Here is a 16,596-nt window from a genome sequence, read left to right on the forward strand (position 1 = left end):
TCCTCATTACACTACCTGCTTTAAGCCATATATATATATGTATTTACTATATTATGCAGCATACGTATGCATTAGGCACTGAATAATTAATATAAAGGGTTTCCCCATCATGTAAAGTGATGGTATATCATTAAGATATGTCATTACTTTATGATCGTGTGGATCAGATCATTGTGACTCCCCACCAATTCGGAGAATAAAGAGGCAGTGGCGCTGATTTGGCACTGCATTACCTTACAAGGTTTCTTATGGATAATATCCCAGCAGTATGCAATCATTTTACAAGATGGGAATATCCTTTTAGGCCATAAAAAGTATAGAAAAAACAGATAAGGAAGAGGAAGAGCTGGCATGGTAGGATGCATAAAATGGTTAGTTCTCGCCAAGAATAGAAACAGCGTCAACATGCACGTGAAAGAACGTCCCCTGATATACAGCTGATGGTGAAAATACACACAAGCACAACCAGCATACTAGAAAATGTTCCATTCACCTCGGCTTTGTTGCCTGTTGACTATGCCGCCCAGCGTCCAACGCCGGTCCAAGCGCCGTAGATGAGCCTTGCGCCTCTTAGTTACTAATGTGGATGGAAGTAATCATGAGGAGACAAACAAAGAAAAAAAAACATGACGGAAGGATGTGAATAAAATCAAGGAACAAAATTACATGAACCATTGAAAATAATGTTAACGTAAAATATAGAAACTGGTTAAAATGGGAGATGAGTAGACGACCAACATTTAATGGGTGTTACTGGAAACTATGTAGAGAGAAAAGTCACAGTTTCGGTAATGGCACGTGTGCTCTGTCCCACAAAGACATGGCTTGTGAATGAATGCATGGATGTAGCTGTAGGGGAATCCAATGACCCCGGTCACATAAGACACCAGTACTATGAATGGTAGATGAAGGATTTTGCACAGAACCCCAAAAAGTCCAAGTTACATTTCTGAATACATGGCATCATATAATATGTCTGTCCACATTTGCCTGCTGTGACATGACGTTCTTCCAATAACTTAGCAGACTTGAAGAGATTTTCCAGTTTCAGAAAACCGCTGCCAATATATCGACCAATACCTCATGCATTGTATACATCTTTTTCATGCAAGGTGCATGCCGGGTCCCTCCAGTGGTGGCTGGGTAATGTGGGGTGTCTGTCCTGTGGGTGCACATATGGTACTGGCAGTCTTTACCATGGGGGACCTGCTGCACACTGTTGTGTCTTTGTTATGGACATGGTATCGCAAGTGTGGCTGTTATTAGGTTTTTTTTTCAGTGATGTCTTTTATTCATTTTTAATTCTTTTTTCAGTTAAATTTTGTAAAGAAAAAAAAAGTTCTTTGCTCGTCCTACCCAGGTCCCGCTATCAGTCTCCGCCGCTGCGCACAGTGTGTTAATGTCTGCAGTGCTGACGTCACTACACTAGCACTACAGCCAAATACTGATTTTCGCGGCTCTGTCTAAGCAGGCGGCATGAGCCGCAAAGCTGACTGAGTGGCTGCAGCCAATAACAGACATCGCGAGCTGTGACAAACTCAGCTTTGGACCCGGGGAGGGTGAGTAAGGTCCTTTGTTTAAAAAAAACACAGACAGCTCTGAAAACGGAAAACCCCTTTAAAATTGATGACATGCAGTGCACAGGATGCCCGGCGTATCATGACTTGTACGGTAGTACTGTACAGATATTCCAATGAAGTATTCAACGGGATCTTCTGGAGGTGCAGAAAGACCTTCAAATAGGTTGCAAGCTTGAGTAATTTAATCAAAATATCAACTAATACCTTATATATTTCCATATTTGCACTATATAGCCAGGCTCTGTAATGTTGGTGCGGCGATACTGGGTGTTATACAAGCACCTTATACAGGCCTTCACTATATATGACCATAATACTAAGCATAGATAACTTATATACCATGTGGATATTTTTTTTCATGCCACTGTCACCATTAAAATAAATTAAAGTGGATGACACTTAAAATTATGAGAAACCATAACCTTAAAATCATCTCTAATCAATTGTAGAATAGTTTGACAAAACTGAGTTTTAACACTTTTCACACAAATAAAATAGTCATAATATTAAAAATAATAATAATTATCATATATTTCTGGAAGTAAACATCTAAAAACATTAAGCTTCAAGCAAATTTGCATCAAATTGTAACTGTTTTGTAAAATAAAGAATAATGCATGTTTGGGCAGAAAAAAGTGTGACTAATAGTGATGAGCGAGTGTACTCGTTGCTCGGGTTTTTTCCGAGCACGCTCGGGTGACCTCCAAGTATCTGTTAGTGTTCGGAGTTTACGTTTTCATCACGGGCAGCTGAATGATTTACAGCTACTAGACAGCTTGATTACATGTGAGGATTCCCTAGCAACCAGGCAACCCCCACATGTACTCAGCCTGGCTAATAGCTGTAAATCATTCAGCTGAGGCGATGAAAACTTAATCTCCACTAACAAATACTCAGAAGTCAGCCGAGCGTGCTCGAGAAAACCCGAGCAATGAGTATACTCGCTCATCACTAGTGACTAAGGCAGCAGAGCCCTAAGCTGACCACACACACAAATGTTTAGATGGTCGGTATCAGATGACCAGTCGGTCCTGTGGAAATCGGCAACGTTCGTTGACTTTCATTTCATGTGTATGGGGAGCTTTAGATATTCTGTACCTTTGAATAAATAAAGTTCAGGTGTGGAGGGTCCACAGATTTATGTATCACACTTGTGTTCCTGCTGGAAAGGAATATAGTGCAGAGATGGAAGTGATTGGCGGTAATCTTCTGCTCTCACTAGTGGCTTCTCCTCCCCTTACACAGTCACAGAACCAGGAATGAAAAATTGCATTCTGCTCCCCATAAATTTTACTCAGAGCTTGAAACCTACCGTTACATCAAAGCTCAAATTTTGGGCCAAGAAAGGGCAAAAGAAACTCTGAAATATTGTAGTGATATGTCTGGGGGCTGTAAATACATTAAGGGTTAGAAGGGCTCAGCACGGTTATGCGTGCACAGGATACAGACCTTCCACTAACCAGTACGTGGCTTACACAATAGTTGAAAAAAGATGACCAGGGTCAAGAGGGGCGCATTGCTTAGTCTTAAGAAAAGGCCCCACATGCCGATCCTCAACTATCACAGCTTCTGACATGTTTGTTTGTTTTTTGACAGATTTCTAATAGGGCATATTTCTTTGAGACATTTGGGTATAGTTAGCAGTTCATGATAAATAAAATATAGAATGTAATGTATTCAGACAGAAATGCAAACATTTAAATAATACATGCTATCCACACAATCCGTGCACTTGCAGTTCACAAAAATCTATTTTTCAACACTTTCACTTATCCGCTGTGGTTTTCGCAGTGCAGGAAATATCTTTCAGTCATAGTAAAATATTTATTACATCTTACTTTCCAAACTGTACAGCATTTTTTGCTTTGAAGCTGTAAAATTTGCATTCGCCATCAAATCTGAGCCAACGGTTTCACAACACTTACTCGTTGTCATCAGATTTATGTTAGCTACGGACCAGTGGTAACCAATCTAACAAATAATGGGGCCTCAAATGAGGTCACATATTTTTTTTTTGGCAGAGTAGGAATGGACATGGTTGGACCTGAGGACCAGGAAGTAGGACAGATCATGGTCAGACATGGTCAGAGAGGAAGTAGGAATGGACATGGTCGGACATGTTTCCAGTGTTTTACTAGACAGCCCATGTGTATAGTTTTTTTAAAAAATCCACATGTATACCAAAAATAATCACAGTTATCTTTCCCATCAACAGAAATTGTAAGGTGCCATTCAATCCTCAACAGAGGAGAAAATAGAGGGGCAGGTCCTAGTTCTCACTGTTGGGTAGAACATCGATATAAAGAGTTCCTGCCTGATGAATACGGAGGAAGGCAGCTGCACCCTATCAAGTTTTCTCCCTTTGGGCCCAATGCAAGCACTCATCCTTGTCAACTATCCCAAAACTTCCAGGAGAACCATAGAAAAAGGGGAGATGTCCCAGACTCTTCGAAGAGCCAACAAATGTCCCTGACTCCAGGAAGAGATGGCTCATGCTCCTATGCTGCAGTTGGAACCTCCACCCAGAGACATTGTGTCCCCCTGGTCAGTAGGTCCTAGTATGCTTGGGCAGCAGAACTATGGCGGTGATTCTGGAATAGGCTCAGATATTTCCGCCACCATCACTGTTGAACCTGGAAGTAGTGCACATTGCCTTCATGTACAAAGGTGTTCTGTCTACTGCAATCAACAGAACAAGACATTTTACATGGTGACAGATTCATTTGTGCATTGTAAAGAATGAACCACCAACACTTGGCCAAGTGCTGAAATCAGATGTTGGACTCTCACTAATTTGATATTCATTACCAATCCTAAAGGACCCCATACACATTAGCCTAAAATTGGTCGACTCTCCAACAGTCTAATATCTCTGGGGTCCTCCGACTCTCCCCGACAGATGATGTTGTGATAGAGAAGTATCTGGCCTGCTGATTTCTTTTTCTAGGGACAGAAAGCAGAGGCCTTAAAGGGGTATTCCACTCAAAAGTAAACTTTCAGCAAGCAATACAACTTGCTGAATACTAACATTGCCAGCTGGCTTGTTCTCAATGTTCTATTGAGAATGGTGAATGTGAAGCTAGCAGATACGTGATTGCAAATACGTAACGACTGCACCAACTGGATATCCAGGTCAAACCCTAACAGTGTGTATATTACACACTGTCAGTATTTGGCAAGCCGGACTGCTTGCTGAAAATTTGCCCTGGGTAGAAAATCCCTTTAAGGATAGCACATCAATATTGCAACATTTTAAATTAGAAGATGCAGTTTTTTTCCGCTAGGTGAAGCATAGGAGTGTACTGAATACTGTTTTATTGTGAAGTTCAGTTTGCGGTAAACTGGATGAGGTTACAGCTGTGTGGCACCCAGCCATGTGGCACAGATTGCTACATGTGTCAAAAACCTAAAACAAACTGAATCTACCTCCACCTCATATGATGCCAATTCCGCGTGTCTTATAAATCTGCAGTTAGTTACTCATTTTCCTCAGCAGTAAAATGGACAGATTCTGGTAACGTGCCGAGGTGTTAGACACTGAACAATAAAGTGGCACCTTGTGCAATAAACACATCACATCTGATCAAAAATCCATATACTATATATGTAACATACAAAGTATGTAACTTACCATCTCCCAATTTAGAAGTGTTAATTTCAGAATCATCTTTGGTACCACTCTGAGAATCTAAATAAGTGGCGGGAACCCAACCTTGCTCTTCTGCCGTGCTTACAAACCACCAACCTAAAAGAAACAAAGCATACGTCACCATCGACCACAACAGACCCCACATTTACAGGATATCTACTAAACATAGCTCTAAGGCCGTCCACCTGTCTGATGGGGGTCAGGTAATACTTGTACCCCGAGAACATGATCCAGAAAAAAAACATACAGATGCAGTATTTTTTGACCTAACATCCAACATTTTAACTATACCATGATGCAGAAAACTAGAGACAAGATAGGCGATAACTTGCTGATCACTCAGATTCTCGTTAATCCTAGAAACGGAATCTGAATGGCGCAGAGGTTAAACACGTGCCCAATCACTTTATTCACTTTTTATAGGACTGGTGGACATATTCGCGTGTTGTTGAACATGGCAAGTCAGGTATGGTTTTGTGAACAGTTTTCTTGCATAAAGATACCTTGATGTCTCTTAACATATGTGTCAAATTAGAAAGTGCTACATGTATAACAACAACATTTTAGATCAGGCTTTCACACTCCAAAGTGGGTGCTGCTCTAGAAAAACAATTGTTCATGGTTTAGTACCCTCAGTCATTCAGGTGTGTCCTCATAGAGCATAAATTGAGCTTGAAAAAAAAAAATCAAACATGAATAAGCAGCAAAATCTTCATGAGTTTCATCTCAATTTGTAATGAATTTTGCTGTGGATTTCACTGTATGCATTGTAAAGAGAGAAGGGTGGTTTCGCAGATTTCAATCCTTCATCACGAGCCAATTTCCATCATGATGAACTACATTAAAACAAGCATTCCCAAAGTTGTTTATCCATTAAATGTGTGCATGTACTGTAGTGTGAGTGTCCAACGATGTTCTTCTCTTCCGAGTGACGTCACTGTAATCGTGACTAGCTGGTTTACATAATTCTCCATACGTCAGCCGGAAGTCTTTTATACTTTTATAGTGCAAGCCTATGAAGTCTCCTCCTGATCCACGCTAGTACTGCTTGAGGGGTGACGTCACTCGGAAGCTGAGAAGACCGACGCTGGAGAGAGCAGCAGTAGGTGAGTATACATTACATGGGGAGTGCTTCTTTACGGCTCCATTCACATATCATTGATTTTCTCGTAGGAGAAAATCGATCCACGTTTCATCCATATTTTCTTTATCACAGTTTTATCAGAGTTTGGTCAGTGTCAGCTTTTTACCGTCAGAGTTTTGTCTGAGTTTCATCAGTTTCTCTCAGTTGAAAAATCAAACAAAAAATGAAGTTCCTCTATCTTTTCCTATCTAGCAGTCCATGACAAATGGCTTCCCAGTGCTGTCCGCTTTTTTTTACAAACCCATAAACTTGTATTGTCGATCTTAATCTGACACTCGGATCAAAATCGGAAATGTCTCTGAGATTTTGCAAGGAACGTTCGTTTCTTGTACGAGAAAAGCTTATGTGTGAATGAGGCCTCATGCAGAGGTTGGATGAGATTTGGGAAGATATTGTAATACACTGCAGATTTTCTTCTATAAAAATCAGTGTATCAGGATCTTCTGAAGACGCTGCAGGAAAATCAAACACTCATTGCACAATCCTCTAAAAACAGCGATAATTGGCGACCCAGTGGTCATCTCTATAAAGCGCAGTTCTAAAAACCCACTTGCCCTTCCTTGGTGACAGCGACCAACCCAATAAGTCTTTCCTTAACTAAGCAACAGAATTGCCAGAATATGCTGTTTCATTTTTATCTGTTACATATAAAGGATTTGTTTCACTCGTCCGCAAACCATTTGGAAAAAAGCTGGAGTGCAAGGAATGCCAGATTCCAGTTATTGAAAACAGATCTCCATTGTTGGGTCCTATTTTTATGCAACAAACCATTCACATATTGCTTGACATTCATTTATAATTGGGAACTGAAAAAAGGGACACAGGATGACACTCAGCTGACTGAAATAACAGGGCCATTATCTTTCCGGCTGCATAAATACATGTGGTAAATAGCCAAAATAGGATTTTTTTTTCTTTCCTTATTCAGAGTAAATGTCTTACTCCTAACAACAGCATGGAATAATGGGTACTAAGAGCAACCTACCCAAAAATGACTTTGGGTCGAGAGGGAGTCCTGCAGATCAGCTGCAATTCACGAGACTATGAGCTGATTTGCAGTAACCGGCAGCAGCGGCTACACAATAAATAGAGCTGTGCTATGGTCAATGTCTACATCTGGACACCTCCAGCCCTAATAATACCAGATCGGTGGGGGTGAAGGTGTCGAACCACCACTGATCTAGTCTTGATGACCTAATCTAGTCTTATTGGGCTATCATGTCTTTGATAGAATGGTTGATCGGCATAGATAATGATTGATCTGCATAGATAATGGTATACATCACTGATCATACCTGATACGCTATGGTATATTCCTCCCACGCAGTTTTGAAGCAGAGGAAAATGTTGTAATTGCATCTATTACAAGGCAGCTTCATGTACTTACTCTCATTCTCAGCTGAGGTTTCATAGGATCTCAGTGACCTAAGTCATTTACAATTCAATAAACTGCTCGAAAGATTAAACTAAGCCAAGGAATGAAGTCATATCGACTAACATGGGCTCAATTATGGACACACAGTACAGGACAGGCCCAGCAAATGTAGAGCGGCTAATGAGGCTATAGGATCACGTGGGCAGGCGTTCTGAATGACGCAAACAGGCAATCCTTCCTCTTTACTTAATTTCTGCAACTTTCAGAAAGTTGAAAGTTTTATGATCCAAACAAGCAGCAGAAAAGTTGAGCATGGAAACCAACAGATTCTAAACAGCCTATTCCATAAAGATATAGAGTGCAAGCAATAAGAAAGTTCAGTCATGGTCAATACACACAAAGGAAATAAACATGTGTATAACAAAACGTGTAATTGCAATAATTTTCTGGGAGAAAAACTTCATTTTCTGAAACAATTTCAAGGGTGCCAACGCTTTCATCGATGACTGTATGTAAATAGAGAGATTAATTATTTTCATGATATAGTCAATGGATGTTGATTTCCATAATTGGCCTAAAAACACATCTTCTCAGTGCAATCCATAGTCAGCCATTGCCATATTTATTACTGTAGACTCATGTGAACTATGAGTGGTCGACCTAACACCTTATGGGGAATATAGATGTAGCCCTTGCCTGTATCCAAAGGCCACACATTACTAGCAATGACCTGTGTTCCCCTTTTTGCACGCAGTCGGCCATGTACGCCAGATTGCTGTCAAACCTACACTGCTGTGTCACGTAGAGCAGTGTACACCCGTGTGACAGAATGATAAGATGCTGAGGGGCTGCATGGTGATTAAGAAAGGTCATAATCTGCACCACCACTTATATTAAACTTTTTTGTACACTTTAACCATTGTCTTGGTAGAAATGTCATTTCAATCCCACAACTGAGATAACTATAGCGTATCTACCTGCATACAATATTTCCATTAACGCAATTAAGGATATCCTCATATATGTAACTTCTATGGTTAAAAAAAAAATATATATATATATCATCAGTAATAACATAAAAACCACTGATTGTGAAGTAAAAAACATTAATTGTCTTGTGACAAAGTCACCTGGGGGTCCAGGTTATTTTTGCTCTCATTTGAGAGCTTCAAGAAGGTGAGCTTCAATGTTCCTTTCATTTGGTGTTGGTGCTTTGTGTCGTGGCCATTGTTGGTGCGATTTTGTGCTTGTGGGGTGGCGCGGTCTGGAGTTATAGGGATTCAGTCTTGCAGCATGGGCGTTGTGAGGCACCAGGCTGCCTGCCCTGCCAATGCATTGTCGCTACGACAGTGGTTAGCACACAATGCCACTCCTTTAAAGCAAAAGTTAGGAGCCATTGAAAGGTTCGCCGAGACGTGGCAGTGAGCTTCATACAGTCTGATCAGAATGTTCAGTTATATATATTTTTGCCTAGCGGCATTAGATCAATGTATGATTTTGCAGTTGCTGTCCATTCCCTTTTTTTCAGCAAATGTAGGTCAGAGTATCTCCAAAATGCCAGTTCTGCTAGAATATTCTTGGTATGCAAATTACAATGAATGAGCCCGGGATAGGATTATGTATGTGCAGGACTCAATGATCACTGGTGGGAGTGAAGGCTAGCCCGTCAGTTCTGATCTGTACAGAAACAGGTTTAATCACGGGGGGCCTCCACCCTTGATTTATTTCCTGAGTTAGCACTCCCTCTGTTCTCTTCAAGGACGAGGAGCACTACTATGCACCGTACTACACCAACCCGACAAACAAGGCAACACAAACAAGGGTTAACAGAAAACTCCAATTATACAAAATATTCACTCGCAAATAACAGAAGAATACACCGGGGTGTGAAGGTAGGGGAATAAACCCAAATAGAGAAGGATAAGGAATTACCACACATATAAACCAAGCAACAGTCACTAATAACTCCTCCAACTCTCCTTCTCCAATCTCAGTCCAACGGAGAATTTGTGCTGAGAAAACAAGTCTGATCCACGTAGGCCCCACCTCACATACAGGACTTCGAGGATCTGCTGCTTACAGATACAGCTTGTAACATCCATGCCTCGATGGATCATAACTGTTTTTTGGGGACACATGAGGAACCAACATAATATTGGAAGGTGGCTTAAACATTATGACAGAACAGAATATATAAGTACAGTTCTACATTCTCTATAGTTTGTACTAATATGGGTGCTTTACGACACTATGACCATTATTTGGGCGGTGTATCTTGGGGGTTGGTATACAGTGTTATCCTCTAGAATGAACCCCAGGCTTTTGCCAGTAAGGGTATTAGCATGTTAGATTATACCAGCAAGATGTCTTCAAGGCTTTGCTGCACAGGATAATTTCAGTATTTCTCCTCTGTATCTACAGTAGGGTTGGACTGGAGAATGGAAACACAGACTGCATACCTGGATATATCCTGCATCATTAATCTTAAATCTGGAAAGAAGAGGAAAACTAGATATTCCCCCTACACCCGCTCAAGTCCAAACCAGCTTATGTATTTAGCACTTGATAACTTCGAGGTAAATGTTTTTACTCTGTTACATTCATTAATTTCTACTATATTTAACTGGAACACTATATTAAAATGAGGAACAAGTCAGAACCCAACCAAATATCAGTAATGCTTAATGTTCCACCAATCTTAGTACTATCAATATGCATTAAGTCAATGATTGGGAGACATTATTTTAGCCACCAAGTTAAACAACAGATACCGTACATTACCGTAAATACTTTAGCGGCGCCCAACCGTTGATTCTTCGAGTCTCAAATAAGCTGCAACCTGCACAAACATGTAATTTCTTTTTTACACCAAGCCAACCAAAAGTTTCAAAAAGTAGGATGTACCAGGAGAGGGGGCCTAGAAAACAACTTTTAGGTAGATTTATTATTGGGGCTTAAAAGTGAATCTGTGAGACCAATCTGACAGTATAAGCTAAAGAACATAGCCTTGTAGGGGATATAGCCCCTCTAAAAATCTCACCTTCAGTTTTCTATTTCCTGACTATAGTCTACAAAAGCTGAAGGCTAGTGAAATATGGTAATAAGAGTGCTCAGTGCCCTCGTTTATGTGGCCAAGAAGCTCAGGGCACCATTCTGGCCCCTGGGTTTGCATACCCCTACTCCATTGCTGGTGATCAACAACACTGGCTTGGCTGGAGCGAGAATGAAGAGTGCAGCGAAAGCTCAGGCAACCAGTGCTGTCACTCACCTCTAAAGGAATTAGGGACATGCAAAGCCAGTTGGTGGAATGCTGTCCTGAGCCTCTTGGCCACAAGAGTAATCAAATATGCTTATTTGGTTTTTGATGCAATCTTAAAGGTATTCTCCTGCCTAATGCTACAAGTCTGCAGTCTTTCTATGTGACTGCAGACTTGTGAATCCTCACATCACATACACTGCACGCTGTGAGGATTCTCCAGTGCCTGTGCAGGTAACGAGCGGTCATATGACCACAAGTGTCATGCTCCTGGATTCGATCCATTGAGTTTGTGTTCTGTGGTCGGCTTCTGTGTTCTGCCGAGCCACAGGAGACACGTCTTTTCCCTGGGTGTTTGGGTTCTGCTTTCAGGCTACAGTCTGCTTAGCTTAACACAGGTGTTTTCATTTGTGTGCCTATCACCTTTCAGGTGCAGCTTTATATCCTGTCTCCCTGCTAGAGTTTCCTGCTGGTTTCAGATTAATTTGGATGTTCTGACACTGATGTTTGGAGACAGTCTGTGAGATTCCAGCTAAGGGTTTTCGCTTTGCCGTTTCTTTACTATACTTTGCACCTGCAGGTACCACTATGGACTGCGAAGTCAGGATATCTAGTATTTACAGAAACCAACAGAGTCAGATGCAGTTTTTCGTGTATAACCTATTTTCCCAAGTGAGCTGCTACCGGGCATGGACAGGGGCTGAAATTCAGCCCTGGCATTGGAAATCACACAGGCCCATGTTGTCCCCGTCCCCATGAACCAGATGTGGATATATCACTAGTATTACCCTGGATGGAGGAAAGGAAGATTTACTACAAGACCAATATTTCTAATGATACCTGTGGCCTGCTGGGGTACTTTGTGCTCCTTCACAACTCTTAATAGTATGGGTGTCTTGAAAACACTTATTCTGCTAACAACATAGCAGACAAGGCAGCCCATGACCAGACAGGCCCTTCTGGCATTTGCCAGAATTGCCAGATGGCCAGTCCGGCCCTGGCTGCTACACAGGCATTGCTATACCAGACCGGGTCACAGTAGGGCATTTACCAGTCTGAGCAGGGATCTGCCAGGTTCAGGTATTTGTCTCCCTGGTTTGTACGCTACTCGTGTACATGTGCTTGTGCAGTCGTAACAACAAGTATGCAATATGCATACTCCATGCCACATTCCAACTAAACTGTGTCCGGCCTCGCCCAATGCACTTACATTGAGTGAGGCTACACCCGTCTAGTCAGTACGTGATCACATGTATGCAAATCACAAACTTGTGGTCACACGCCTGCTTTGGGTGCGATGCGAGGATCGACAAGTCTGCAGACACATGCACTTGTAGCCAAAGGTCTGACAACCCCTTTAAGTTTCTGCCAAATGGAGGCAGAGATTGGATCACTAAAGGTGCAGCTTTTATAAGGGCTGTATATTCCATACAAGGCTATGTGCTTAGTTTATACTGTCAGTTTGGGTTGACGAATTCCCTTTAAGCCTAGAGCCAGGAAAATGTCACAAATTTTGGTGAGAATCTGCCCTTGCTCATAGCAGCTGTAGATTTCATTTTCTGAGTTTAGGACAGTTCAAAATGCACAAAATTGATTAAGATGATGCACCTTTTAATAAGTTTGGTGCAATTTGCTACAGATATCTTTTTCTATATTTTTTTTTTTTCAATAGTGGCGAATGAAGGGCCAGTCTTAAATCTGCCCCATTACGTCTCTCTTATCACATATCCAACTATAAATATATCATCTACAAAACTTTCTTACCTTTTGGCTGCCAATGTAAAAAAAAAAGTTTTTTTCACCATGATTCTTTATATAGGAGTCAATATCAATACATCTGGTGCTTAGGTCTGGAGTCTAGTACACGAGATAGCAAACCTTTGCAAGCTTTTAATATATTATAGAGCCATAGGAAGCCCCAGTCATGGCTGCTTATAGGTCATGTATATTGACTTCTTTTTTTTCAATATAACATTTTAGCTTCTATTTAGCAACTTTTCAGTTTTTAGGATAAATATTTTGGATTGAAAATGATAGTGTGAAATCAATTCATTTTTTTCTTTTCCTGGAGACAAAGGGTGTAAATTTAATCTCCAGCCCATGTCAGAAAGGCATTTGGGGGGTCTTGGGAATGCACCAGATCAAGGCACAGCCATATGACGTCTGCTGAGTGAATTTGCATTTCTTAACACACCAAGTACTGACGACTTTACACAATTATGTGATCTTATCTATAACGTTCCACATGCAGCCAGAGGAATGTCATTTTGTTTCCAGATGTGTCAAAATTACTACTACGGTATGTAGTCCATAGCCATTAGGAAGGGTTTGCTCTGCTACACCTATTCCCCAGTATCCCAAGAACTGTTGATGTAACTTTCTCAATGTTGTAAGTTGAAAAGGTGACGGACCAAACCCAACCCTAATAAGACATGCAGAAAAGAACAGATTCCAAGCCGGTCTGCTATCTGGTACAGGCCAAGAGTGAGAATAATAATAATAAGCTACTCTGAACGAATAAAACAAGAAAAGACTGAAGAAAAAAAGAAGCAAGATAAAAAGAAAGATTATAGAAAGGAAAAATAAGGAAGAAAGAATGAGAGAAAGACAATAATAAAGAAAGAACGAAAGAAAGACAAAAAGAAAAAGAAAGAAAGAAATGAAGGAAGAGAAAGAAAGAAAAAAAAGGAAGGAAAGGAAGAAAGGCAGGAAGGAAAGAAGAAAGGAAGGGGGAAGGAAGGAAGGAAGGGAAGAAAGAAAGAAAGAAAGAAAGAAAGAAAGAAAGAAAGAAAGAAAGAAAGAAAGAAAGAAAGAAAGAAAGAAAGAAAGAAAAAGAGGAAGGAAAGGAAGAGGGGCAGGAAGGAATGAAAGAAAGGGAATGAAGGAAAGAAGGAAGGGAGGGAGGGCTTGAAGGAAGGAAGGAAAGAATGAAAGAAATAAAGAAAGGAAAAAAGATGAAGGAAAAAGAAAGGAAGGAGTTGTTGCTTTCATAAATATTTGAAATTGAATAGTGTTCGTAAAAACAAGCAACTTTGCAATTTACTTGTTATTAAACATCCTGACAGTTATCAAGAACAAAGAGATTTACAATTCCACAGTTTACTACTCGTTGCCTAGAGAACCAGCCACCTCTGCCATCTATCAGCGGTGGCCAGGCATGCACAGTACTGATAAGCTCCTTCCAATAGAGCATATAATAATTGTTCTGGAGCTGCACACCGTGGTCAGTGCCCCTGCGTTCCCCTAATGTTGCACATCTGGCTCCGCTTGCAGCATCGGAGAGCACAAAGTTGGGGTCAGTAGTGCAAGGATGCCGCATTTCTGAACTGTCAATCAAGCAGGAGCTGAGAAATTGCTTTTGGTGGACTGGGTCATATAGTGTTTAGAGATTATTTTGTCTTTCTCTTACACTACCAGAAGGAATCCATAACACAGGTAGGCACCGAGTGCCATGAAGAGACAAGAAGCCACCTGAGCATCCATCTCTACCTCGGATCCACCAGGATCCACCACCAGCCTGATCCAGATCAAATTTTTATTCCAACAGGAGAAACCACATAATTTCTGAGTAAAATATTGCTTTTAAATATGTAAAGTGCTTTTTTTCTGCATACATACATGGAAAATATATAAACCCTCTGCAAGGAGGGTAATCTAATCTTCTGGAGATTGTCTCATTTCATGTATTTAGCTTGGACACATCTCTGTTTGCTGGAGTCTCTTGGCAGCTGCAAATCGTTGTGACACACGAGTCAAACCAGTTCACTGCATATATTTATCTTCTGAATATTTGTATTGTCTTACGTGGTAGAATAGAGCAATTGTATTCATCCATAAAAGACACAGCCTGTGATACATCCCAAACAACTGCATGCAGTGACCTACAACCGTTCATCCCAAATTTTGTAATATATCTTATTAGAGAAATCCTCTTTTTTTCTCCTCCTGGACGGATCATTCATGTACTAAATTCTCAATTTATGGGTAAAATGTGTCTGCAGTGAATTCAGATTCAAGACAGAGATGACAGTTGGTGCTCATAAAGTTCTACGCAGAACTGTAACTGTCATGTTCAGAGAACTTGCAGCAGAAAGTCTGTGTCGGCCTCTGCATAGAATCTTATAAGCACCAACTGTCATCTATCTCAGTAATGGGAAAACCGGTCTTCACTGAATACAGATTTTACCCATGAATAGACAGTGAAAAATCAGTCCGGGAGGTGAAAGAAGCAGATTTCTCTGACAAGATACATTACAAAGTTTGTTATTCTCATGTGTACTATTGGTTTATGAAATAAAAATTAAAGTGCTAGTTACTCCTTTAGATCTCAATACAATACCTTCCCAGTGTGATGTCTCTACAGTACATCTGCTGCCCATAAATTTGGCTTCATTATATGATATATGTTCCTACGGTAATTTGCCCTTGAGAAAAGCTAATTGGAGCGGAAACATCGCATGGGTGAATAAAAGGTTCATTTCACTGGTTCTCCATATTTGTGCACAATGTGCAGGTATGCAAAGCTCCTGGCACGTACGTATACAGTCCTGGATATAAAATATGCTCACACTTTTCATGCACGGTATTTGTCGTTAGTATAGGAAGATGCTAAATATATTTTCCATATACAAATATGACAATGCTACAATGAAAAGGAAACATGTGAAAAAGTTATATATGCCAAACCAAACCATGAAAATAAGCAGCCTGGTATAAAGCTTCCATAATATACAGAGCTGTATGTGGACGATACAAAGGAAGCAAAACTGCTTCGGATCACTAATTCCTGTGAACCGAAAAACCGTGGAGAGTACAGACAGCGGAGTCAGTGGTTAAAAGAACTGTCAAAGATCATGGACTGTATGTATCATGGCAACTCAGGCCTGATAACATACTGACCATGACTATGAGACCGCTGCAGCCAATCACTGACCTCAATGCTGCCTACATGTATAACACAGGAGTGATTGGAGCATGGTTGGGAAATCACAGAATAGTTAACAAAGACCAGCAGGACTATCAAATATGGCAGCTGTGGAGTGGCAGGGAATTTAATGGAGTCTCTAGAGTGACTGAAAAAATATCAGATGATTATAAGTTAGTGTTTTATTTTAATTTTTGGCACTTTCACTGCTTCAAAGAATATTTCTGCAAATTGTGGAAAACACCTTTAAAGACCATAACTAACCATTTTTTGCCTTTTTCATCTCTTTACCGGCATAACTGTATGATGCATTATTTTATGATCAAGAATTGTAATGATTGTTTAGGGGTTCCTATAAAATACTGTGAATTATTTTTTTTTGCTGATATTTGGAGATTCACATAAAAAACAGCAATTTATATATATTTTTTTACGAGAATATAAAAAAAAAATTTATATTCATATTTCACTCAAAATAACATTGAATTGGCGCTTTAGGGTGTCACAGGCTGGTTTCACACTTGCGTTTTGATCCGCAGCGTTTTAGCGCTAAAAAAACGCATGCGTTTTTTTCCTATACTTAACATTAAAAACGCATGCGTTTTTTAGCATGCGTTTTGACGCGTTTTCGGCAACGCATGCGTTTTTTAGCATGCGTTTTGACGCGT

At 40.5% G+C, this 16,596-nt stretch overlaps 1 protein-coding gene across 6 annotated transcripts in view; it reads right to left on the reverse strand.

Moving 5' to 3' along the window:
- Positions 1–16,596, reverse strand: part of SH3PXD2A (SH3 and PX domains 2A) — a 337,450-nt gene that overhangs the window by 21,716 nt on the left and 299,138 nt on the right. For 3 of the 6 annotated variants that reach the window (XM_077258687.1, XM_077258686.1, XM_077258690.1), the window contains 2 exons: positions 5,212–5,325; positions 494–577 (listed from right to left, as the gene is read on the reverse strand). In XM_077258687.1, the coding sequence (XP_077114802.1) occupies positions 494–577; positions 5,212–5,325 (198 nt within the window). The remainder of the gene's footprint in view (positions 1–493; positions 578–5,211; positions 5,326–16,596) is intronic. The other 3 variants (XM_077258689.1, XM_077258692.1, XM_077258691.1) reach the window with 1 other exon arrangement.

This window comes from Ranitomeya variabilis, chromosome 4 (assembly GCF_051348905.1).
Source record: "Ranitomeya variabilis isolate aRanVar5 chromosome 4, aRanVar5.hap1, whole genome shotgun sequence".
Taxonomy (NCBI): domain Eukaryota; kingdom Metazoa; phylum Chordata; class Amphibia; order Anura; family Dendrobatidae; genus Ranitomeya; species Ranitomeya variabilis.